The sequence below is a fragment of the Amblyomma maculatum genome, chromosome 8, assembly GCF_055883805.1.
Source record: "Amblyomma maculatum isolate TAMU_Amacu chromosome 8, ASM5588380v1, whole genome shotgun sequence".
In the NCBI taxonomy this organism is placed as follows: Eukaryota; Metazoa; Arthropoda; class Arachnida; order Ixodida; family Ixodidae; genus Amblyomma; species Amblyomma maculatum.
Window position 1 is genome coordinate 65,895,303 of NC_139351.1, and position 26,663 is coordinate 65,921,965.

The 26,663-nt window shown below is 45.8% G+C and overlaps 1 protein-coding gene across 1 annotated transcript in view; it reads right to left on the reverse strand.

The window, feature by feature from the left end:
- Nucleotides 1-7,572: 7,572 nt before the first annotated feature.
- Nucleotides 7,573-26,663, reverse strand: part of LOC146181335 (thioredoxin-like) — a 34,132-nt gene continuing 15,041 nt past the window's right edge. The window contains exons 4-5 of the mRNA XM_084576390.1: nucleotides 25,329-25,394; nucleotides 7,573-8,914 (exon numbers count right to left, since the gene is read on the reverse strand). Of these exons, the coding sequence (XP_084432516.1) occupies nucleotides 8,852-8,914; nucleotides 25,329-25,394 (129 nt within the window). The 3' untranslated portion in view covers nucleotides 7,573-8,851. The remainder of the gene's footprint in view (nucleotides 8,915-25,328; nucleotides 25,395-26,663) is intronic.

The following is a 26,663-nucleotide window of genomic DNA, read 5'->3' on the forward strand; positions in this document are numbered from 1 at the left end:
CTTGTCGGTGATGGGCAGCGAGGAGCTCTCGGGGAATGACAAAATCGCGGTTTATAGGTCGGCGATGGAGGCGTGTGACTACTGGCATCTCCCGAGGGGGAAGGGATGCATATAGGGCTGGTATTTTGTCGTTACGCTGTTCATCCCAGGCCAGCAGGCTCGACCTTGGGCGGGCAACTCACCCCTTCTCTTGCCCTTGTGCACTATACTCGGACAAGTCTTCGTAGCCTCAGTCAGCATCGCATACAGGTGGCCACACCAGACCCACCTTTTACGAGAAAAACCCACCTCACACGAAGTCAAGAAGTCTTTGTGAATAAGCCACGCGGCTTACACGCCACATATTATGGCCCGCTGGCGTCAGTATACAGAGGAAATGATTACGTGCCCCCACTGTACGACTCTAACTCGCGGCGGCATATCTCATCTACTGTGTCAATCGATAGAGGGTGACGTAATGTTGTTGCAGAAAAAATAATTAGTCCAATAACTTAATTAGGTAATTAATTACAATAACTGGTTCACAGGAAAGGAAAGGCGCAGTATCTGCCACAATTGTTCTGTGGACACCTGAACCGCGCGTAAGGAAAGGAAGGTGGAAGTGAAAGCGGAAAGAGAAAAAGGGATGCCGTAGTAGATATGATGTCAAGGATGCGACGTTACGCAACCGGAAGTAGAGCAAAAAAAAAAGGGATTGGCGCGCAATTTGAAAGTACCAAAGATTAATGAATGAATGAAAACTTTATTTCCACCGAAAAGGAGCCCTTCATCTCCCGCCCCCGGCACGCAGGCCGGGTAGCGGGTCAGGAGGGCCCCGCAGGCTGAGGTCAGGTGAGGTTACAAGCACTCTTCACGGCCTCAGCCGCCAGGCGGGTCGCGTGCCGCTGAACGGTGGGATCTCCGCTCCGCAGCCAAACCTCCCAGGCTTCTCTACTATCAATGTTAATGCCGGCGCCTGGGGAATCGGCGCATTGCCATATTATATGATCTAGCGTGCCTTTTTGTCCGCAATTTTTACATTTAGAATCTTCTTCCTCCCCGGTCTGTGTTAAAAAAACCCAGACAGGGCAGATGTAGTTATCGGCTTGTAATCGCCTCCAGATGCGTGCTTCATTGTTAGTGAGAGACCGATCTGGGGGAGGGTATACTTTTCGATCTAATTTGTAAGATTCTGTGATCTCATTGTATGTGATAGCGCAATCTTTAATTCCCTTGCATTCGGGCTGTTCTACCGCTGCCCGGTGGTAGAGATCTCGGGCCAGCAGGTGCGCAGCTTCGTTGCCAGGGACAGATTCGTGTGCTGGTATCCATATGATGGATATGGTTCTAGTAATGGGATTTCTGAGAAGAATCTTTTTGGCCTCCTCTGAGATCCGTCCTTTTGCAAAATTCCAGACAGCCGTTTTGCTGTCGCTGATTATAATTTTGGCCTGTGTACCAGTGCATGCGAGCGCTATTGCGACCTCTTCAGCTGTACTAATGTCACGGGTGCGTGTTGAGGCCGCAATTTTAGGTGCACCTTCTCCATTTACTACTGCCGAGACAGCTGCTCCATGTCGTCCGCATGATGCGTCTACATAAGCAACTTCATCGACTGCTTTGCGTTTCATCCTTTTAGCGATGGCTTTGGCTCTGTGTTCTCTGCGTTCTTTGTTGTAGTCTGGGTGCATGTTTCGAGGTAAGGGTGGTACCAGTATGTGTTCCCTTATGTTGGGTGGGATAGATGTTTTCGTCTGTAGGCCTCTGTCTGATTGGAGTCCGACCCAGTCTAGAATGGCTGTGCCTGTCTCCGTCTGACTTAGTCTTTCCAGTTGAGAGATTCTGACAGCTTCAGACCAAAGATTAAAATTGGTAAACAACTGAATTAACGTGAGGTAGAGGACGTGACGTCACGCAACCAGAAGTATAGCCGAAAAAGGGCATAGGAAGGGATTGGCGCGCAATTTGAAAGTACCAAAGAGGAGGTTTCAACCAGAGGGCAGATCTCGAACACATCATGTTTAAATGTGAAAGCATGCATCCGCCGGAGGGCCTGCAGATTACCAATTCGGAACAGTGGGAGGCCGCATTGCTTAGCTCTGATCCAAGCCGGCAACACGCCATCACGGCTTGGGCCAAGAAGGTCGTCGAGCACCATCGAGCGATGACCACCCCTGGGCGGCTTGAGGAGAAGCGAACTCCCACGAAGAACTTTCACAATTCTTCTCAACAAAGTTTCCTCCTCCTCTTCCTCCATCTGGGTTCCAGCTCACGAGGGTTTACCAGGCAATGAGGCTGCCCATCGCCTCGCTCGAGTTGTATATACACCCGAGCGGCCATAGAAACCCCGCTACCCGGAGACAAAGACCCCCTCATCACCTACAAGGAGCTCTCTGAGACTCCCAGACTAAACAGATGGATCTATCCACCACCAGATAGGTCCCTAAAACCCACAAAATGCAAGGCCTGGCGAAAACTTCCGGCCAATCGTTTCTTTCCTCATGTTACTCTACATAATGAGTTGACAGGTGACCCAGAGGCTTACAATCTCTGCAACGTACCTCTGAGTCAAAATCATATAATCTGGCCATTCCCCGATTCTCCGGGAGCTAAAGAAACTGATCCCCTTGATCAAATTACCTGGGTGTCCTACCTCCAAAGCCCAAATGCGGATGAACAAAAGATTGTCCTACGCCTGGCGGAGGAGGCTTACTCCAAGACCTCTGCGGCCACGGCGCAGGAGAGCCGGCAAGGAGGCCCTCCCACTGGCTGATCGAGCCCCTGCCCCGAGGTCCATGTCGGTGTAAATGAAGTCTTCTCTCTCTCTCAAACAAAAAGTGAATTAAACAACTAGAAGCAACAATGCAGAAGCAACCAACAGCAGCATCCGTGCTTTCACATTGCTCCAAATGTAGACAGTGCTCTTTAATTTTTTGGCTCGACTTCAGGTTGCGTGATGTCACATCCATGCATCACCTTGAGTGATTTAATTAGATATTTATAATTTGGTACATTTTGACTTCACCCTAATTGACTGACTTAACTATATTTGTATTTTATACATTCAAATGTGGCGCCAAGCCATTGGCTAATGAGATTATTTTCGCCTTTACTTTTATATTTTGCCTCTAATTATTTACCTAATTAACTTATTGGCCTAATTATTTTCCGGGCACAACATTACGTCACCCTGTATCGATTGAAACTACTCATTAACCTCTACCACTTTTCAATTACTCAAAACTGCTGAAGACGCGGTCTGCGGACAGAAATCTGTAAACGTAGCGAAGTATGCTTCGCCCTTGGGAACAGTAGTTGAGCGCCGTAACCATTGCGCCACCCCTGCGGGGCCGCGGTATCGAATCCCGGCCTCAACGGCCGCTTTTCGATCGAGGCGAAAAGTAAGGCGTCCGTGCACTGTGCGATATGTCAGTGCACGTTAAAGAACCCCAGGTGGTCGAAATTTCCAGTCCTCCACTATGGCGTCTCTCATAGCCTGAGTCGCTTTGGGACGTTAAACCCCACAAACCAAACCAAAGCAATGCTTTCGCATTAATAATTTTAGCTCATGTAGTCATCAGTTGCGTCGGCGCGCGCAAGCGCGCAGGTATGGAGTATGGTAATGGTCTTTAGAGCAGGTATGCGCAGGCATTTGGCGCGTTGGTCGCGCTGGCGAGCGCCAAGTTTGTATTTCGCCGCGTTCAAGGCAGCGTTTGGACTCGGCTAGTGCGCTTGATTGTGACATATAGCTGCAGAGCAAGTTTTCTCGTGTAGTGCAACTTGTAGCTTCGCACGGGGCTTAGGCTGTGTATTGTGCTTGGCGATCTTATGACGCGTCATTCTACTATACATATATGCAAGAAAATTTGGCCACACATGAACTCCTTATCTCATTGTTTCTGCGGGAGGTATTCACAGGTTTTCTTCCCTATAAGGCATGCTCATACTAAGGGAAGCCGTACTGCATATCTCCGTTTTGTTTAGTTTGTAGTATTCACAGATCTCGTGGTAGGTGTTTAAATACTACAAACTAAACAGAAAAACATTCTCCACTCCATATAAAGAGCTAAACAACGAAGAGGTCAAAAGTCTTCGCGGACTACAGGCCGGAAATTACCCCAACCCGGTATGGCTGCACCATTTAAAAGTAGATGACAGACAACACGAAAACTGTAAACACTACGGACAGAGAGGCACACTAGATCACATAATCTGGCAATGTCCCTTTTCGCCTGGGGCAGTGGCCAACATTCATGACACGGAAGCTTGGGAATCCCTTCTCCAAAGCAAAACCCTTGAGACCCAAAAAGAAGTCGTCCGCCTGGTGGCTGAGGCCGTGAAGAATCAATGTATCCTTGCGCGCTTCTAGTTGCAGAGTCCCAGCCCCCTATTCGGGTCTGCGTACCTGGGTGGGGGAGTAGGGGAACCTCCTGTATCGGCGGCAATAAAGTTTCAAATAATAATAATATCTCCGTTTTTTTATTTTTTCGGCCAGCTGGGCTACGCATCCGCAGTTATTACGAAACGATCTATATGACTGCTTCAGTGTTGCAATAACATCATGCAATAGCGCAAAAGATAATTCATCTTTTAAGGAATACTACGGGCTCAATCCTCTACCCTCGTTTGTCTAGAATAGGAAATACAGGCTGCAGTCAGGAACAGCTGATGCATATTGAGATTGCTTTTGGTACCTATGAAACTATTTATGAGCGCGGATTGGGTTTGCATTATGGTGTAGCATCAAGGACACAATTAAGCTTTTATGTTGAACCAGCTGCTGATCGCAATCATAGCTGCGTGCGTAGGGTTCTGTATTAGGAGGAGCGAAGTTTCACCGCAGCCAGCCCCACCCTCCCCCCCCCTTCCCAAGGTTTGTGCAGCCAAAAAACAACGCGAAGTTAAAACATTTATATTGATATGTGATGGAGTAGCAACACATACAAATTATTGTGCATAACAAAACAAGCGTTGCCATGGATGCCGAATTGAAAATTACTCGACACGTTTCTCATAACAGTTCCTTAATCGAGTTCCCAGCTTTTCGGCGAAAAAGGTTGCTTAGAAAGCAGCAGTATAAAAAAAAAAAAAAAGCTCTGCAATGACCATAACCTTGCACATTTAGAAACAATGGCACAAGTGCAACAGAGTGAAGGTATGAGGGCAAACTTGGCACCTTGCACGATTAGGGCGAGCTGCACTGCACATTTCATTCGCACTGCACTTATATTTTCGATGTGAATATTCGAAAATTATGGGACGTTTCGCGTTTCTGAACTTGCAGCTGTAGTCATCACCAATTTCAAACTGCGTTCACTGGATGCAGCGCATGTTGACATCTGCGGATTTAATGCCAATGATAATGCTAGGTATAGGTATAGTAGATGCTTTGACAACATCGAGAGCCGGCGCGGCGGCACCAGCGGATAAAATGTGATGTGCGGCACAGTGCGATTGGCCCAGGCACAATCATCAAGTAACGATGAACGGGGAAGATAGAGGGGCTTTACAGAACGGGTGCTAGTGGCGCCATCATTTTCGATCGCTGTACCTATGGAACATGCCTTGAGCACAAAGCAGAACAAAACCATGTGCGCAGCGTTTCCCTGCAAAAGGTTTGTGGCGACTGCTTAAATTTAATCATACAGAATAAAGTTCCTGTAAAAATTTAATATAGTCAATTTAATACTCGTTAATTCAAACTAGGAGTGCAGTTTATCCTATTAATTCTGGCGATAACACTCGTTATACTGCGGTATGGTGCTGTAGCCATGGGCGTGTCTATAAATGCGGCTTAATAAATATGAAGTGAAAAATAGCGATATGCAATAATATTCGAAATGCCCCATAGTTCCGAAATAGTATTCGCAATTTGCCAACTCCAGACTCACTATTTGAACTGCTTTCGCAATGAAAGTGCGAAACTCCGAAACCTAGCCATTTCTAGGACGTCTAGGAAGTTGTTTCTTTTTTTGTGGCAGCATTCGGGTCATTGCAGTTGAGGCCCATCATGATGCTTGCAGTTTGATGAAGTCGATCCACTAGGAAAGCTGCATTTCTGGCAGCATTCCACAATTAACAATGTCTACAGGTGTCTCGAGGAAGGGATGCTGTTCTGTCAATTTCCCGAACTGTTTTGCTGCGTTTCGCCGTTGCCTAGCCTCTCTGTCGATCAACAGCAGACGTTATTAGCAAATGTGGAAGGAAATTAAAAAGTGGAAATGAGCAGTGATGACCCTCAGTATACTTCTTTCGTGATTTTATGCTGTACAGCGCAAAGTTTCTTGATCAGCTAATGCACCTAAAGATTCTCGGTACCAGGCACATAAATGGCTGTGATGAAAACTCTCTTTGCAGCTTGTGCAAACTATAATGCCAAATTCAGTCACTTTCAGCTAACTGAATGCCAAGGTCATGTACATGAACAGTTGTAGAAGCTAACACACTTATCCAATGTACACCATGAAGTTATTACACATCGTTAGATGCATCAAGGAGCACATTATCACATTCGCAATGATGTCTGGGATAACTGGCTTGAGATTCAAAAGACATCGTTATTTCACTTGCCACCTTCATGAATAAAAACTGACCTTAATCGTAGAGTTTATTATTCTTTAATCACTATTAATATAGACAACTTGCTTTATAGACAGTTTACTTTGGAACCGAAATGTTCTTAGTGACCACCTTCTAACTTGCAGTACTTGACAATAAATCTTAAAATTCAGGGACCATGCATTGCGCACTTGACATTACGCCATTCACTAATTTTTCCAATAACCACAGAAAGCCGTTACTTTTTTTCCCCAACATTCTCTGGACGCATATTTCATTGCAATTTTTAGAAAATCTGAATTTGAACGTGTTCACAACTGCTACGCACAATACTTCTACAAATAAGAGGCTATGAATTTGTATTCTAAGCTTCTTTCCAAAGTTTTACACGAGAGCGTAAGGGCGCATTTCGTAGAAAAGCCAGTGTCAGCGTTGTAATGTGAAAGTACAATGATTCTGAATGAAAGAAAAAAGTGAGAAACATCCTGTGTGTGTGTGAAACACTATTGTGGAATTAACGGTGGAGTCCCCTTGGTGTTTCATCGAACTAAAACAGCGCGTTCCACTGGAGCCAGCGCTTGCCAGGCCATAAGATAGAATAAATACCGAAGATAAAAACTGAGAAAACTAATGTGTATGAAATGCAATCACATCTAACCTTTAATGATGAAGCTTAAGTGTGCCTAATCTTTGCAAGAATACAGGTGGCACCTAGCTGTTTCAAGATGAATCATTTTTTGGCTGCAGGTCTACTCCAAAATGCTATTGGACCATTCCCACTCATACTGTTTTCCACTGACCGGCAAGTGCAATTAACTGGGTTAGTTGAAAGGGATTAAAACAAGCATGAAAAGCTGACTTTGAATTGCAAGGTCAAGCCTGGTGTTTTTCTCGCCATGTTTATCCTCTCCCTCAGTGATTATGTGTTTCGTGCCGGTGCTATTTGTGTCATTCAGCAGTGCTTGTACACATGTGTCAGGGGTAATAATGGAACCCATGCAGAAGCACATATGACGAAAAGAAAAGAGAAACCTCTTGAAGCGCAAAAGAGCTTTTATAACAGTACAAAAATCAATGCCAACACACATCACAGCCTGGCCACATAAAATATGGCATAAATCAAGGATTCTGAGCAAACCGAATCAGAGAAATCGCAGCACCGGAAGTTCTCATATTCAAAAATGTTGCAGAATGCCGTACAGTTGTATGTTTCAAGGAAGCTTTGCAATATACTTTGCGATCATTCAGTTCTGGCCAAAGAACATCGCAAAAATTTTTCAACCCCATTTTAATACCTGCAACTCTTCAAGCAACAATTAATACTTGGGATGCAGCTAGGTAGAGCCCACAACTAGCATCTCGCACCGCTTATAGTAAAAATGGTCCAAAATGGAGCAGTACGTCAAGTGTGATTCAGGAAGCTTAAGCAGAGCACAGTGAGCAGCTCGAGGGAAAGTGTTCTAGCGAACCAACACGTAGAAAACTGAGGCGATAACCGATCTGAATGCAACTTTAAACTCTTAAATAACAAGAACAGATTATGGAAAGAATACTTGAAGCTTACAAAACATTACCTACATTACGACACTAATTATGACCAATTCTCCTAAGACTAGCATCGGAAAAAATCATAGTACACAAATGCAAAGCCACTTTTACGGGCATCATGGTAATCTAGTTGACAGTAACATCTGTATACAGGTCCACTATCTTCATCATATGACCTGTAATCAAGCTTGCTATAAATTTCTCTATAAAAATCTATTACTGCCACCTGCGATGCACAGCTAGAAACGAGCTACCTGCGACTGCACTAAGGCAGGCTGCACACAACACAACTATGCATAATGCCCTTAGGACTCTGCATCTCAGATATCATCTCAGCGAGATGAAGACCAGCCATGAAGAAGCGAACCTCAGCAAGCATTGCTGAACAAGTGCAAAGGCAAGTTACTGTTGTGGACGGCAGCGGAGGCAAGCGCGTGCAATGTATACACGAGTTAAGGCGCAGTCAATGTTCCTGCTCACACTAGAACTGCCGCAGCTTTCCCTGCTGGCTTAGGTGCTCAACGCTCGTGGCTAGATGGCTATGTACGTCGATTGGACCATTTGTCTTCGCTCAATACGATGCAGGTAGTATGTGTGTGTATATGTGCAACACCTGGCTGGCATAGGAATTGAGTAGGAAGGCATGAACGACGAGCAAAATGAGGAAAACAAAGGCTGTTTGCAACGTGCTCGTTGAAAAGTGCCCGGGCTTTTTTTCTGTTCCTCTAATAGCCCGTAGCCAGATGGCTGGCAGTGCCGAGCTCGCCTACTTGTGCTTCTCCAACATCTGCTTGATCATATCCTGGTTGGCGCCAGAGATTTCATCCACCTAAAGAAATAAAGAGCATATAAAAGAGTGATCAATTCTTCTTGCACTAACAAAGCAGCATGTCTTACTCGCAGATGGCACTGATTCATCATTCATCAGCCAGACTATACTCATTGCAGGGCAGTCCTGTGCTAGCTGTGTCCAGTTTACCTCTGGAAATTTCTAACCCTATCCGTTCACATAACTTCCTGCTGCCCCCTGCTATGCTTCCCTTCCCTTGAAATCCAATTTGTTGCCCTTAGCAACCATCAGTTACCTGCTCTTCGAGCTACATGCCCTGCCCATGCCCATTTCTTCTTGGCTTCCACTAGAATGTCATTTACTAGAGTTATTTCTCTCATCCACTCTGCACGCTTCCCGTCTCTTAACTTTCTATTTATCTGTTCTACAGCTCTCTGCGTTGTCCTCAACTTAAGTAGAATCCTTTTTGTTAGCCTTCGTGCTGAACCCCTTAGGTGAGTACAGGCAAGATAAAACTATTATATACTTTCCTCTTGAGCGATACCTGTAAGCTGCTAGTCATAATGTGAGTACCTTCCAAATGCACTCCATTCTAACCTTATTTTCCTAGTTATTTCCCAGCACTCATTACTTTTGGGAAAGAAGGTAAACATTCAGCTTTCTTGTATGCAGGATCCACAAGCAGAGGTTTGTACAAGGCAGGTAGGGGCCACAAGTCATTTTCGTCAAATCACCAAGTCTGGTGTGAATTTCCCTTTTTTGCTTTGGATCTATGCATATGACAGTCGTAAACATGATCATCTCATGGAATCTGCCAGCACCCAGTACAGCAAATTCTCATTTATTCAGTCTTCAAGGAACCAGAAAAAAAAAAATGTTTGAACCAAACGTGCGCATTATTGAATGGGTATGGAAAAAGAAAATTGTTTGCATCCCAGTTTGATGTTTTTCTGCGTTTGAGATGCAACCCAAGAGAGAAAGACAGTTCTTCCTGGTTTATTCGGTTTGGTTTGTGTTGTTTAACACCCCTAAACAACTCAGGCTACGAGAGATGCCGTAGTGGAGGCCTCCGGAAATTTGGACCACCTGGGGATCTTTAACGTGCACTGACATCACACAGCAAGCGGGCACCTTGCTTTTTGCCTCCATCGAAAAGCGGCTGCCGCGGCCGGGATGGGTTTATTCAAGCATTTGAGTGCTCTGCGCACAGTTTCTAGCACACTGAAGACGTGTTCACCATACATGGCAGTAATTGAATTACTGTAATTTAATTACTTTTCTCGGTAATTTGTAATGTAATGAATTCCTTTTTTGTGTTGGTAATTTAGTAATGTAATGAATTACTTTTTGGGAGTAATTTCGCAGCAAAAGTAATTCCTTTCGAAATTACTTTTACTAAAATGCGCCACTACTCCTTCAATAGACGACGAAGTAGAGTGCCGCGAAAGCAGGAACAGCGTGCGGCAAGCGAAGCCAGCGTAACGGATCGGCAAAGGGGGACAGAGTTGTGCAGAACAGTGCGTCTGAGACCTTAACCATTCTCCAAGCAGCAGGATACAAGGCGTCAAGGGAATGCTAGAGAGATGGTGCAAGAAGGCTGCAACTGAGAACTAGTTTGGAATGCGGCGTACCGGCACTCCCTGTTGCGTCGGCTAGGGCACAGTGTATGGTGCCTGGTTACACTCAACACCATGGGGCGGAGGAGGATTGGGGGAGATTGGCAGAAGGGTCCATGACGTGAGGAACCGTGGCTTGAGCATTACTGAGCAGTGAGCAGAGCACAAATGTGCCGACATCGATTCTTGGGACTGCGGAAGCAATAAATAACCTAGCTTTTCGGGCGCTTCAAATGGCGGAGACAGCTCCGGGCCAGCAAGACGCTGGTTTCGTCGGTCATTTCAGGACCGTTTGACCATGTTTTTTCTTTTTTTTTTTTGCGGTAGTCTTGTTTTTGTAATCGCTTGTACTATAGGAGAGAGAGAAGGAATAGCTCTCTGGGATGGAATTTGGCGGGAAGACGAAAGAATGTGGGTGCTTCACGTCTGGAGAAGTTGTTTTGCTTACTAGCTTTGCTTAGTTTTTGCATGGATGGAAACTAGAAAGTAATTTAAAAGTAATTTAATTACTCAGTGGAAGTAATTGTAATGTAATTTCATTCCTTTTTGGGAGCAGTAATGGGTAATGTAATTTAATTACTTTTCTGTGATTTTCAGCAAAGTAATTAGAAATGTAATTTAATTCCTTTTCAAAAGTAATTTTGCCATGTATGGTGTTCACAAACCGTAAAAGCCTCCACTACCCTTTTCACAGTGGGACACAGTAGAAGCAGTGCCTCCACAAAACAGCCCTGTCGCATTTTGAGGATGCTTCACCACACAGTCAACGTGGAGATGCGTGCACTGCAGCAAAGCTTTGCGGATCCAAAGCACAATTTGTGACTTCAGTGTACCAAAGCAGCATGGAGATGTACGCTAGGGATATACATATGTGTAGGAGTTAGAACGCTTTTACGCCATTGCAGAATAAATATATCAGAACAGTGACGCACCAAACAGTGTCTGAACTACCGCGACTGGTCGACACGCTTGCTCAGTCGCAGGCCTGAAGTTGAAGCGAAACCGAAGCTATGCGGCTGAGCTATGTTTAGGTAATGCGGCATCAATGAAGTTCAAGGTCTATTTCAGTGACCACTAGCTGTGCGGATTGCACCTCGACGCGGTCCTCCACCCAAATTAACTGGAGCAAATCTGCCCATTGTTCAAATTAAGGGGGGACACCCCTCTTAAAACTTTTTTCCTTATTTATGGGTGGATCTGACTGAAACTTGCACCATTAATGTACTTTTGCATGCTGATTTCAAATATCTGATTAGTTTTCTTGTAGATGAAATAGCTTTCAAAATATTACCTAATTCATGTTCTTCGTTTGGAGGTGAGTTAATTACTAAACACTTTATGGCATGATGAGAATAGCCCTACCAGAGTGATCTAGAAGGATCATAGAGTGCCGCTAGTCATGAATTAACGTGGTAGAAGAATTTCAACCAAAGTTACAATAAGTCAAACTTTTATGAATAAAAGCCCAGGTTGGCACCTAAGATTGATAATTAATTCTGTAAATGTTGCCGCATAATAACTGTACATATTTTTGTCCTACGGCACTGTCGAAGGTTTTCTGTTTCTAACAAGAATGAGAGCTATAGCACAAATAGACTAAGAGATATCTCTCCTCCAAAATTGCAGCACCCTCAAAATTGCAGTTTTGAGAAAACGAGGAAAAACACTTCACAGCATGTAGGTGTAAATTATGTCAATGACTGATATGTCAACAAGATCAGAAACAGGTGGAAAGTGATCTGAAGCGAAAATTAATGGCCTATGCCAATTTGAGCCAAAGTTACGCAATAGGAAACGTTTGAAAGGAAAATTCCATTTGGGTACCGAAGACAACATAACCTTCTCAGCAAATTTTCTTTTGTGGTCACTGCATTTACCTTGGTTTCATGAGACTCGCAGGATTCCCTTTCTAGAAAAAAAAAATTTTCAAAGCAATAGCAAGAACAGGACCAGAGATATTGATCTTTAAAAAATGCAACACTACCAAAATTGGGGGATTGTCGGAAGCATTCAAGCCTCACGGCATTTAATCAGGAAGGGCAACCCCAAAGACCTCATGCTATTAAAATGCACCAGGAGCATAGTCGGGGTGCATGCTGTCGCGGTGTTTTCTTTTTTCTGTTTTAGCAACGCCAAGCGAAGCCGCCCGCTTCTTTGCAGAACGTGCGCTACGGCGCAAGTCCTTTTCTTCAGCTCTCCTGGACCCAGTTGCTGTCACATTTGTACTGTATTCTTGCAGAATTGCTGCTGCTGTATGCTTGCAGCCGGCATTGAAGCGCAGCACAGCTTCTGCTGTGGCTGCTTCCACAGCAAACAGTGATGAGTGCCGCTCTTTGTGGATCAAGGTCCAGATGACCGAGTGGAAGCTTTCGTTCGAGTTCTGGGTCTTCCCCCGAATGCACCTCTGCAGCAGGCTCTTCTCTGATAAACGACTATAAACAGGCAAAAGAGCATCAGCCACATCTCTTGGCAGACTGTAATTGTGCTTTGGTGCAGGCTCCTCTTTTGCCTTTGCAGCGTTGTGGCGGCACCATGACTTATCACCGGTAGGACACAAACTGTGTTTGGGGCAGTCATCAGTAGATGTGATGTGGTAATATGTCGCCATCACAGCTCGCTGCATGGCATCCACATCACCTACATTTGATCGAAGCGCTCGGCCATAATATATTGCCAGCTTGTCAACTAGATCAGCTGTCAGCCTTCCTCTGCCGCCAAGACTTTGCTTCCCTGCACCCTTGTGTCTCTGCAAGAGGTTGCGCAAAGCTGCTCCCATACGCTTGTGCACGTGATTTATGCAGTCCTCTTTGACTATTTCAATGTAGCCATAGATTGCAGCATCTTTAAGAGCACTGAACGTGCGACTGTCCCCATCGCATAGCATGGTTGTGTAGCGCATGTTGTGGCGCTGCAGAGATCTTTCAAACAGAATTTTGCCAGCCTCTACCTCCATTTGACCAGCCTTGGAGTTGGTGTTTTTTTGGCACTGGTGGCGTGATTTCCAAAGTTCGTAGCCGTCAGTGTTTGGCTTAGGACCAATTTCGCAGCCCAGACAAAAGTTTGACAACACCACATAATCAAGCACGTAACCAGTGAAGAGTTCCACCACGGCACCGACGCCTATATGTGATGAGTGTCCGCGCGTCATCCATGTGCCGTCGCAGCACACGGCAATGTTCCCCCTATGCCCAAAACACAAGTCATCGTAGACCTTCGCCACTGCCTGCGCGGCTTGTGCCATAGCGGTCGTGGCGGCTCGGGTAGCAGCGGGTTGCAGTGTGTTCTTCAGATGCCGTTGAAACGTCTTGTTGTGCATCCCACGCCGCGACAACCCCATCGCCGAAAAGATATCGTTCATTGCTGTCTGGCCGTTACCGGTCGACAGCATTGCTCGACTAGCCAGAATATTCAGCTCAAAAGGATTGCACCTTTTCTCGCCGTCAATCCTCCGCGAGTTCCACTCGGCCGCAATCTCACCGCAGTTGTCGCACAGCACGATCAGTTTTACGGCGAGGCCATAGCTCCGGTCGCTGGTAATTAAACGCACGCATCCACGACACGTTTTGCACCGCACGGCATCCAGAAGGATATTCACAATGCTGAGGTCAATTACCGCATAGGAGGCCGTTCCGTCCGCATCTGACTCTGCGGACGCACCACTTGCATCGGCGAACAGCGCGGTCTTTCGTGCCGTCGCCGGCGTCGATACCAGTCTATCAAGCGTAGCCTGCTCACGGGCACTCACTTGAGTTATGTCACTGTTAGTGACAGGCGCGGTATCAATACGTACACGACTGCAGTCGGCACGAAGAACGGCGCCGTTGTCCAGCGGAATCGGAGAAGCGTCGCCGCCCGCAACGTGATCGTCACACAATCCCGCAGCACTGGCACTTGCTTCTTGCACAGTATGCAACGAAGTCGCATTCTTAACGCGTTTCTTTGGTGGTTGCTTTCGCCCGTACTTGTGCAAAGAGCGGTACTTCTTCGCGCCTGGCATGACTCTCGCGTTGCACTAGCGTGGTCGGCAGAAAGACAAAATGGCGTCACTGGGAGTCCGCATTTCAGGGCTAGCTTGCCGGAACCAACCAAACGACGCCATTTTGATCACGTGCCTTAACCGGCCAATAGTAGCGCGCGCTGCATGCTATCTTTTTGTTTGTTTTTTATGGGGAAGGCGGAGCGCACAGGGTTGCTTTCCGAAAGAAAAAATAAGCCGAAAACGCGCGCTTTCGAACGAGACCAAAATCGCCGCGGTGGAGCGCGTAGTTCTCATGCGCCGGGCGATCGAAATTGGGTGTCGTTTGTCCACAATTTAAAGGGCAGTGGGTGTGGTACTGCATTTTTTAATCGCTATAACTTCATAAATACGCGGGGTATAAGGATGAAAATTTGCGTGCAGATGCGGAATAGTGCGAGGAATACGAAAATGAAAAAATTGAAAATCCGATTTTCAGGCCGATTTTCGGTGCCAAAGAGCCGTGTCCCCCCTTAACGAGTTTCTGGCAAAACAACTTACATGGGCATCTGCTGGGACTGCGCCCTTAGTTTGAATTATCTGAATTAACTAGACTTTGCAGTAAATAATTCGATTGAAATTTGCTTGTCCTGTGGTTTCTGTTTAAAGTTGCAAATTAACGGTGGCAGTGTTGCCAGCTTAGATACTAAGGTGGTTAATTAGACTACACTTGTAGCTATGCTTCCTCAACTTTTTGTTTATGCCTCTACCAATCTGTCCCCACATACTGCCACCGTTGCTAAAATTGTGGGCCACCGTTTAAAAGGGCTACTGTGAGCGCATATGCAAGAAGCAAGAATGAAAGAAGTCTCAGAAGCTTCCTTGTCACTGTCGGATCAGGAAGTGTTAACTGATGCAGGGGTTGCGGGGTATCCCACAAAATTTCCATGGTTTCCATGACTTGATTTCCTGGGTATTAGGCCGGGCTTTATTTTTCGATTTTTTGGTTTCCAGGAGTGTTTTTCACACCTGCAGTGTTTCCTGCACCTCACTTCTAAACATCTTTTGCTAGTCAACGGTTGTCAGTTCACATTTTTTCTTCTCTGTATCCACTTTGTTTTGTATTGTACAGAATATAGCACATTGAAAGTGGCATGTATAACCCACTAGGTCCAGTTCTTGAAGTCTCTGAAGATTTACGAAAGACATCTAATTTATGTTAATAAAAATATGACTTGACTGCTTTAGATGGCAATAGTAATACAAGTCCTATCATACAATCATGTCACTAGCTTGCTTGACGGAACAGGAAAACAAGCAGGCAAGACTCGAAGCTGATCGCTATTCATTACTACATTCTGGTTCCTGAAAATTTAGATGATTGAATCAGATTTCAATGCTATTTCCAAAAACATAGTATAAATGAAAAGAAAATGTGGCCCTTAACACACTTAAGTGGCACCTCTCACACACCCATTTCCCCGAGTGCATGTAATTACTATGACAAATACCGTTCACCAGGTTGCTGGACAGCTGCTTAACAACTTTACCATCTTCAGGGCCTAATTTAAGAACATTCTTTAGCTTGCATAGTTTCGGTTTGGTTTGGTTTAAAGGGTTTAGCGTCCAGAAGCAACGCAGGCCACAAGATATGACGCACTGGAGGGCTACAGAAATTTCGACCACCTGGGGTTCTTTAATGTGCACTGACATTACACAGCACACAGGTGCCTGGCTTTTCGCCTCCATCGAAAAGCAGGTGCTGCAGCCAGGATTCGATCCTGGCTGCAGCACCTAACCACTATGTCACCACAGCGAGGCTGTGAAAACTGAAGCCTTGCATAAACATGGTGCCATTTTCCACTCTTTTTGTCATTTAAGAGGCAAGAGTAACAGATTGCGTGCGACAGTCAAGCACGGCAAAACTGCACATGCCGCACCTCCGCTTCTTGTCACCGCTGCACAGTGTTCCGAATGTTAAGAAATACAAGCACAAAACAGTCTTGCTTTACTATATCAGAGTTTTTTTTACTAAATTAACGTTTACTACAGCAGGGTTCTTCTGTACTAAATCAAGTAACAAATAGCTTAAATAATTTACCCCACCCCCCCTCCAACACCCTTGATAGAAGTGCCAGCAGCAATGGCTGCTAGCACATTGTGTGCCCAATTAAGCCAGTTAAGATTCAAGAGTCTGGTGTTCAAGAAAGATGTCTTTATCTCATCGCCATTGGCTGGTACCATCTACTACCCTGAAACTCCTGGATTGTTCTGTAATAACAGCCAAACCTTTTGAGGTAAGCAATGCTAAAAACCTGTGAAATGATCATGGCTTACACCATGGTGTTGTTAATTACAAATAGATGGACAGGTGCAAGATATAAAATTAACTTTTGCAAAAATATCTGTAGCAATATGAACCCCATCCTACAAAATGTCAACCTTTCTGAAAAAAAAGAAAAAAAAAAAAAGAAAACGATTGGGTTAATTACGTACTTAAATACTGTACCCATATGCATCAACCCAATGCGAATATGTCGGTAAGGCTTGAATTTGATTGCTGGGAATCTAGCAACTGCTGACATCTTCAGCAACAAAGCTGATACAAAAGGCAGCGGTAAAGGCAAAAGCGGAAAATGAGGATGCTGGGATGGATGTTTGGAACAAGAAAGGATTGCCTCAGAAAACCACAGATAGTGAAATAACAATTCAACAATGAAGACTATGACAAGTCTGACCATGTAATGAGAAGGAATGACATATTATACATAAAATTTTGTTAATTTGACACCTGCTAATCTGAAAATTTGGATAATTTGAACTAGGAGCATGGTGGAACAAAAAGTAAAGAATGAAGGCTGTCATATTTTGACCATGTAAAAAAAAAGGGATTTCATAATATACATGAAATCTTGTTACTTCGACCCGTGCTAATTCAGTAATTAGAATCATTCAAACTAGGAGCATGATATTGACCAACGCAAATGTAGGTCTATGGTGTCGGATGCTCATTGCATCCAAGAATGGGTGTGCTCGCACTTTTCGGATGGGGGTCAGGTCGAAGTGCTACCTGTAAAGCCAGCGATCATCCACAAAGACCTCCTTGAACCTCAAGAGCATTGAACAGCGGTGCCCGTTAACATCAAGCATGCGCTCTATGGCAGGCATACAGAATATTGGAAGTGCCTCACTGCTTGAGCCTAGCAATAGCTTGCTCAGTTGCTCTTAAATTCATGCCATTACGCCACTGCCATAGGACACGCGCATCGGCCTCGCACTGTTTTGGACAGTCATTTGTGCGTGATGGTCATTTCGTTTTATTTTCGAATGACGTCACATTGTTCTCGTGCCTGATCACCCCTCTCTCTTTACTGTATCCGCGTGTTTCCTCCACTCTTCGAGCATGCTGAACTATCGTATTTTGAGGGTGGTTCGCCGCACAGTCAGTCAAGCATCGTTAAAACGGGATGCCACAGACAGTGCAGTGAAACATCCTCAAAACACAACAGGACTAATTGTCCCTGCTGCTGCGTCGCACTGCGAAAAAGAGCCTCAGAGAAACTTGCCATTTTGAAGCAATCCTTCAACATTCCCGACAGTGTGCTTAAAGCCAAGCACTAAAGCCAAGCACCATGAAACAACACTGCTTTCAATTAGTTTTACGATTCAGGAGAAATTCTTCAACATTCCCAACAGTGTACATAAAACAAAGCACCTGAAAACAGATAGGTTGCCGTTCCAAGTTTTAATCTCAAGTGTACAGGCGATCATATCCCAAGCATTCATTGATAAAAGTACTTTTAGTTTTCAATAGCTTTTTAGGGAACATCTGATAAGTCAAACACTTTTCTCATTCTTTTCAACGCTGAAATGATGTTAGTGTACAGTCAAACCTCATTGATACATTTCCGGTTCATACGATTTCCCATTTGATATGCTCCAAAACGGCTGGCAGTAAAAAATCTCCCACAGAGTTACACTATTTTTCTCCCAGTTAATATGTTACCAGATAACACAATTTCCCGGTTACTACAGTAAAACCTCGTTAATTCGAACTCGGTTAATTCGAACGTACGGTTAATTCGAACTGACGCTCGGGTCCTGGCATGGCCCTATGTATTTCAATAGGAGAAAACGCCCGATAATTCGAACATGCCAGTATCCACAACGGTTAATTCGAACTAGGAGCCCGTGGCTCACACAGCTCCTCGCAGACAGAAGTAGGCCCATACCGTGTACAATGCGCAGAAAGATTACTAAAGACGCAAAAAACAAAATCTTTCAAATCTGCCCGCGCACGCGCGACACAAGGTGCGCCCTCGACAGCCACAGCGAGCATTCCGGTGCATGCCGTAGCAGGTTTTCGCTGCCAGGTGCCGCCAGGCTCCATCACACCAACGGTCCGGCGCAAGCTGTTGCAGGTTTTGGCTGCACCGCTGTTGCTGGGTGTGCTTTTGACAAGTCTTTTTTCTTTTTGTCCTGCGGTCACGTTGTGTGCACAACGCAGTTGTCGGTGCGGTGCATTTGTCCGTGCCGCGGTGGTCCAAGTTTTACAGTTTTCGTTGCCTCACCGCTTTGCCAGCGACGACTCATCGATTGTGACAGCCATGGCAAACCGTGGTAAATACACGGCAAAGGGCCTCAAGACGAAAATGGATTTTGAGTGAGGCGGAACGTGGTGTCCTATCCAAGACAGATATAGCCAAAAAGTACGACATCAAGAAGAGCACGCTGTCAACGTATCTCAGGAACAAGGAATCGATCAGTGCTGCCTTTCGTAAAGATGTTAGGAGCCCTCTCGCAAAAGGCTACGGATGTCAGCCCATCCCGAAGTGGAGAGTGCCGTAATGGCATGGATAAAAAAAGTTCGCAGCTGGAACATTCCGTTAAGCGGGCCCATAATTGCTGCGAAGGCTGCAGTCTTTGCCAGCCAAATGGGCATCAGCGAGTTCGGTGCGTCGGAAGGCTGGCTGTTGCGTTTCAAGGAGTGTCACGGGCTGACATTTAGAAACGTTTGTGGGGAGTCAGCTGAAGTCGACAAGGAAACGTGTGAACAGTGGTTCTCCAGTGAACGGAAGGAACTCCTCGCTGATTATGCGCTCAGCGATGTATTTAATGCTGACGAGACGGCGCTGTATTTCAAATTGCTCCCCAACACGACCGTCACTTACAAAGGCGACACTTGTGCTGGCGAAAAGAGAAACAAAGAAAGAATCACTGCCATGATGTGCGCAAATGGGACGGGCACGGAAGGTGCCGCTTGCTGGTGATCGGCAAGGCAGAGAAGCCTCGCTGTTTTAAAAGCATCAAGACGCTTCCTGTTGATTACACCGCAAACAAAAAGTCGTGGATGACATGGGAAATTTTCACCGACAGGCTGCGCAAGCTAGACAGGAAATTCGCTGCACAGAACAGGAATGTTCTCATGTTCGTGGTCAAATGTACAGCTCATTGTGACGTGAGTGGACTGACAGCAATCCGCTTGGCATTTTTGCCTAAAAACACGACTTCTGTGCTTCAGCTTATCGATCTTGGAGTTATTCAGAACTTAAAAACGCTTTACAGGCACCACCTCCTAGAGAGACTTCTTTGTTTGGACAGTGGCAAGTCGTACGACATCGATTTGCTTGGAGCTGTCCACATGCTGGCATCATCGTGGAATACCGTCAAGCCGGAAACTATCAAAAATTGTTTCCACAAGTGTGGCTTCGGTGACGCCCCAGAAGCATGCAGCGCAGAGGTAGCGGAGGCTTCGTCTGATGATGACTCCGTCGTGCTCGACCGTGGCGATGCGGCTTTGTCGGAGGGTGTCGCCTTTGAAGTCTACGTTGACGTTGACAACGGTGTGGAGACGTCTGGGCCCTTGAGTGATGAGGATATAATCGCGGCTGCATGTGCTCCACAGGGCTCACGGGTGGCGAACCCGGCTGAAAGCGATGAAGAGTCCGACGAAGGCGACGATCCGGTGCCACCCCCTAGTGTATGTGAAGTAGCGTCGGCGCTTGATCTCGCTGCACGATACTTCTCCGCCGATGAGAATTCGGATCCTGCGCTGGGACTCTTGGGCAAGCTGTAGTCGATGCTTGTGGAGTCGCGGCACAAGAAACGCAAGGAAACGCATATTACTGATTATTTTTCCGTGTAAACAAACATGTTTTGAAGCTCGCTACTCACACGAATGCATTCCGGTTCTTGTTTGCGGCATTGACTGACCGATTAGTCCCGTTCATTCGCCGTTGCAGCTCGATTGCAAAAATTATCGGAATCGCCCTCCGTAAACGTGCAGTAGCGCCTAGCCCTCTTTACTCATGGTAAGAGTCAACATGTGGGCTCGGCCAGCACGGTGGGCCACGATGGCGCTCATTCCAGTGCCCGACTGTTAATTCGAACTCCGCTTAATTCGAACAATTTTCTCGGCCCCTTCGAGTTTGAATTAACGAGCTTTTACTGAACATCTGAAAGCTCGACAAATTTTGGTGGTATAATATGTTTTGCAATCAACCGGACACATGCTAATGAGTGTTCACAGCATGAAAATGATCAGCAGTGTTTACCCGCCACAGATGCTTTTCTGCAGTATCAAGGTGCAAAGGGGTGAAGCATCAAAGAAAAGCCAACATACGAGGCGCCCGATTCTGCGGAAACATGACTTCATGAGGAGAAACACGGACGCTCCTTCATGGTGCCTTAGGGGGCATAGGGGCGAACCATTTGAGAACTACAATTACAGTCGAACCCGGTTATATCGAACCCGGATATATCGAATTTTGGTTATATCGAACTCGCGAAATATCCCCTTGAAAATCACATGTAAAAGTATAGGAAAGCCGCGTTATATATCGAACTCAATTTCACCGGTCGTTCGATATATTGAACTCCGCACCACGCACTGGAAAGTGTGCCGTCCCCAAAGACGATCGCATTACCCTTGGCCGTTTGCCGCGTGACGTTTTCAAGCCAGGCGCGGAAGGAATGAGAGGGGACAGTTCGGCGACGGCTGGTCTGGGCAGCGCCACGCCCATTCCCTAAAGGCGCGCGCATCTGCAGTTGTTTCCCGCGCGCCAACACATGACGTTTGCAAGCCACGTGCGTGGGTGTGCCCATTTTTTTGCTGAGCTATCTCTCTCCTTCAGCACGCGCAACGCATGCGCCAAGCCAGCTCAGCCCATTTTGAGACAGACGTCGGACGACGCTTTCTTCAGCGTGTGTCGGGAACCCTATGCGTGCGGCGGCGGACGTGGCTTCTTAAAAACTGCCGTTTCCTAACATCGATGGCACCTGCGGATGTTAAGAAGCGGCAGTTTTTTTCTTGCGAGTCATCCCTTCTTATTGTTGTGCTGTACGCGCGGCGTAGCGTAAGATTTGGCGGCTGCGGACGTTAAGAAGCGGCAGGTTGTTGTTTTTTTTTTTGCGGGGATGTTTATTTTTTTTTTTATCGTTTGTCCTGGTATGTATGAATCGGTGAAAGCACGCGGTCAGCTGCTGCGATCATGACGTCCGCCCCAAGCGCGGCGTGATAAATCTAACCAGGCTTGCGCAATCAAGCCATCACGGGCACTCTGCCAAGTTCGCTCCCCGCCACCGGAGGAGCTATAAAAAGATAAACGCGCCCTGACGTTATCGCTGCGCAGCATCTTGGCACGCTGCCAATGAGCTGTGGATGAGACGACCAAAACGGACTGACGCGCGCCATCGACATGCAAGCGAAAATGCTCGCGATTTCTGCTACCGCGGCGACACAGAAACCTTGTTTTGAGCTGCCGCGGTGGCTCGAGCGGCGAGAGGGACGCAGTTCCAACAAATTTGAAAATTTTCGCTCTGTCGCTGCCGCTCGTCGCTGAGATTGCTCAGTCGCTTGCATGTGAGCGAGCTGGCCTTAACGCTTTTTTTTTTTTCAAATTCTCGGGTGCAAAAGTGGAGGGTGGGTTCATTATGAGAGTGGGTTGATTACGCGACAAATACGGTATCGTTTTTTCGCATCGTAAGTGCCGTCACAAACCGATTTCTGTATATCGAATTATCGATACATCGAACTATTTCGCGATCCCCTTCGAGTTCGATACATCCGGGTTCGACTGTATTTGCTTGCATAGGAACAGGCCGGGTCCGGGGGATGCAGCATAAAAGAAAATGCAGAAACTGTACGGCTTCATAATGACTTCTCCACATGCCACTAATGTAAGGGGGCGAAGCATCCGGAAGCAACCAAGGAAGTGATCCAGTACGTCATTGCCTTTTAAAAACTGGATTTATCCCTAAACCTGTTCTGCACTTAGGACACCGCAAATATGGGCTAAATTCTGTGACCTAAAAAAAAAGGAACAGTTCATATTTGATGTCTACACGCTAATCTACACTTTTAATGACAAGTCAATACAGTCAATACAGTCAAACCCGGATAATTCGAATTTTGGTTATATTGAACTCACGTAATATCCCTGTGAAAATCCCATGTAAAAGTATAGGAAAGGTGAGTCGTATATCAACTCAATTTCATCGGTCGTTCGATATGTCAAACTCCGCACCACGTATTGGACGGTGAGTCTTCCCCAAATACGACCGCATCACCGTCGGCCATTTGCCGCGTGACGTTTTCAAGCCACGTGCGAAAGGAATCAGAGGGTCCAGTTCGGCGATGGCTGCTCTGAAGCGGCATGCAAAAAACGCGCGCTTCTGCAGTGATCGTTAGCCGCACGCCGGCACGTGACGTTTGCAGGCCATGTGCATGAAGGAACGAGAGGGAACCAATGCAGTCGTGGTGTTTGGAAGAGGGGAAAAACGCAATAGAGCGAAGTGCAAGTGTGTGCCCACTTTTCTGTCGAGCTTTATCTCCCGTCTTCCTCTTTTTCCCAGTCTTCGTTCGCAGCAGCACCCACTACGCATGCGTGGACAAGCCAGCTCAGACCGGGCAGACACTTCTCCAGTGTGTTGAGTGTGTGTTGTGAACGCTCAGCGCGTGGCGGCTAATGTGCGATGCATGTCTCGAGTCGTCGTGCTGAACGTGCGTAAGCTACGGCAAGTGCGGACGCTAAGATGAGGCAGATCTTTTTTTTCTTCTTTTTTTTTTGCGAGTCTTTCATTCTTGCCGTTGTGCTGAACGTGCGACGTAGCGTATGCTAAGGCAGCTGCAGACGTTAAGAAGCAGCATTTTTATTCTTTTGCGAGAGTTGTCCTTACTTGTCATGCTGAATGTGCGGAGCAGTGTAAGCTATGGCGGCTGCGAATGTTAAGCGGCAGATTTTTTTTTTTTTGCGAGGCTGTTGATATCTCTCTCCTATGAATCAGTGAAAGCACATGGTCAGCTGCGATCATGACACCGGGTTTTAGCATTGTCCACTTCAAATGGTATTTGCAGCTATCAAGCTTTCCAATGATTTTGTGGCAGTGGACTGAGCCCACCCCAAGCGCAGCGTGATAAATCGAACCAGGCTTGTGCAATCAAGCCATCACGCGGGCACTCTGCCAAGTTCGCTCCCTGCCACCGCAGGATCTATGAAAAGTATAGTCAAAAGATAAACACGCCGTGACGTTATCGCTGTGCAGCAGCTTGGCGTGCTGCCAATAAATGAGCAGTGGATGCGATGGTCGGAACAGAGGGACATGCCACCAAATGCATTTTTTTTCCTTTCAAATTCTCGAAGGCAAAAGTGGGGAGTGGGTTTATTATGCAACATAGTATCATTTTTCATTATCGCAAGTGGAGTCGTTAAGCAAATTTCTGTATATAAACTTATTTCGGGATCACATTCATGTTCAATATATCCCGGTTCGACTGTATTACATTATTACATGCCTCTGTACATTCCACAATTAAAATTTTCAAAATCAGACAGTTCAGATCATACATCTTCCCGGGTACTGCGTTTTCTGCCCGCATTTTTTAAAAACATATCAACCAGGTTTTACTGTATATCGAAATATGTTAACGTGAGCCAAGAACAAAAAGCAGGAAGGAGAACCCACGAAGACGTGGAAAGACAATGTGAAGGAAAATCTCGCCCAAAGAGAATGCATTAATGGAAGTGTAAAGTGGATAGGGCTAATAAGCAACTACTGCAACCGGAAATTAGACGAAGCCGTAAAGAAGAACAATGACCTACTTCAACCAATTCCCTTACCTGAGAGCCACCCTTCAATCATTTTAGCCATATTTTGATAGCTGTCAAACTAAGCTTCTAGTCATCCAGTTGACTTGCAACCTCATATCCAACAGTTTTTAACCAGTCTTTCAGGCTTTAATCTTTACTTCACTTAGCAAATAACATCCTTCAGTAATTCAGAAAATGTGCTGTTGCAACAAAACTGTTTCAACAATAAAATTTTCATTTAAGATAAGCTCTTAAGTTGAATTTCCAGACAAGTTAAACAGTTTGTCTATATGACAAAAAAAAAATCCCTTTCATTAATTGAATGTTTACAACCCTGAAACTGACTCATTTCTATGACAAAAGTTTGGACTGCCCAATGATAGAAACTGCAATTCATGAATTAGGTGCTGCTATTTCAGCATTTCTAAATTTTTAAAAGCACTTTTTATGGTCAAGAAATCTGGCTGTATTCTGCTAAGCAAACAGGCTGCGTGTGTCTCTTAATGGCTGGTCCTTGGAGTTGTATAGAAACACACAAGCACATATATACATGCGCAAAAGCAACAAGCCTACATATGTGGAATGGATGTCTGTATCAACTCTCATTATCAATTAAAAATAAGTCTGAACTACAGCAGAGAACAACAACTATGTCAACTTGCGCCAGCTACATCAAGGCCAGCAATACAGCTCGAAAACATCACGTTGATTCCGACAGATGAGGCATCAGAATATCAAAAGTGCTCCAAAGAAACCAAAGAAACGAGAGGCAATATCCAACCCCTGGTTCTCACCTTTTCCTTCTTTTTGATGAACAGGAACGTCGGCATGCATGAGATATCGTACCGAGAGGCAACTTCCTGCAAGGGGAAAAAAAAAAGCGATGCTGATGATGCCTCAAGCTTGCACAATTCATAACCTTCACAACGTAATGATGCAACACTTGTTGTTGGGCTAATTGGTCAAGGAACAATGAAATACATTTGTGAAATACGTTTAGTCCCAATATCAACTAGACATCACTGCTTGGATCCATTCCTCAACTGTGTTTTCTGACTAGGCTGAAATGAAAAGCACTAAAATGTTTTGCCTTCTACACATTCAAAAGATTGCACAGCATACATGAACTTGATTGGAAGTAAAGACTACAGCTGTCAAATCTGCAGTACAAGGATTTTCTACCATGCTACCACAGCAACATGAGAAAATGATACATATTGAACTGAGAAGGTCGAATAACTATTACATTCATCATACACATTTTGGGACACAACTTTTAAAACACTGGCAGACCAGAGCGAATGTAGTTTAACGTAAAGACTCGAATATAATAAGAGGTGCGATTTGGGGGTGGCAAAAACGGAAAGTTTTCGCATGCATATAATGCGAGCGAGGAAAACTTTTCAAAAGCCTTTATTTTCACAGCATTTCGCGCTCTTCATTTCATGGTCAATCGACTGTCGAACTTTTTGAAGAAAGTCCTTTGTCAGACATATCCTCCCATAAGAACTCGTTCCCCCGTCCAGTCGAGTGCATTGGAAATACCGCATTTCTTAAGAGCGGTTTACAAGCTTCTCAGGAATGCTGGCACAAGCATCCGCGACCCAGCCACAAATGATCGCTGGAGAGGCCTCCTTCAGCTGCCCGGAAGCAGTTACTTCGGGGTCTCCAGACCTCACCCATTCCTGGTAACAGCGCTTGACAGCATGGCTTGTTAATACAAACGTCTAGCGGTTGTAACAGGGAAGTCACCACTCACAGAATGACCAACTTAGGTGTGCGATTTGCGCAGCAGCCTCTTTAGCGAGTTGGCCAGGTGGCAGCGGAAAGCATCTAATACGAGCAATGATCAGATCCACAGCAGTGCTCCGGGTCGCCAACACCACACAGACTTCATCGAGCCAGTTTCGCGCATCCACCCATTGTCCTGACACCGGACAACAATATTTTTCGAGAGTTTCTGACTGTTAGGCAGCATCTTCCGTTTAAACACAAGATAGGGTGGAAGCTCCACGTCTCATTTCCTGCCGATCGGACACAAGCCTGCACGCTGCCTTTTCGAGCACTGTGAGCGCTGACGTCTTGTCAAGATAGATGAGAGTTTGCTCAGCATTCCCGATTTGCCCCAG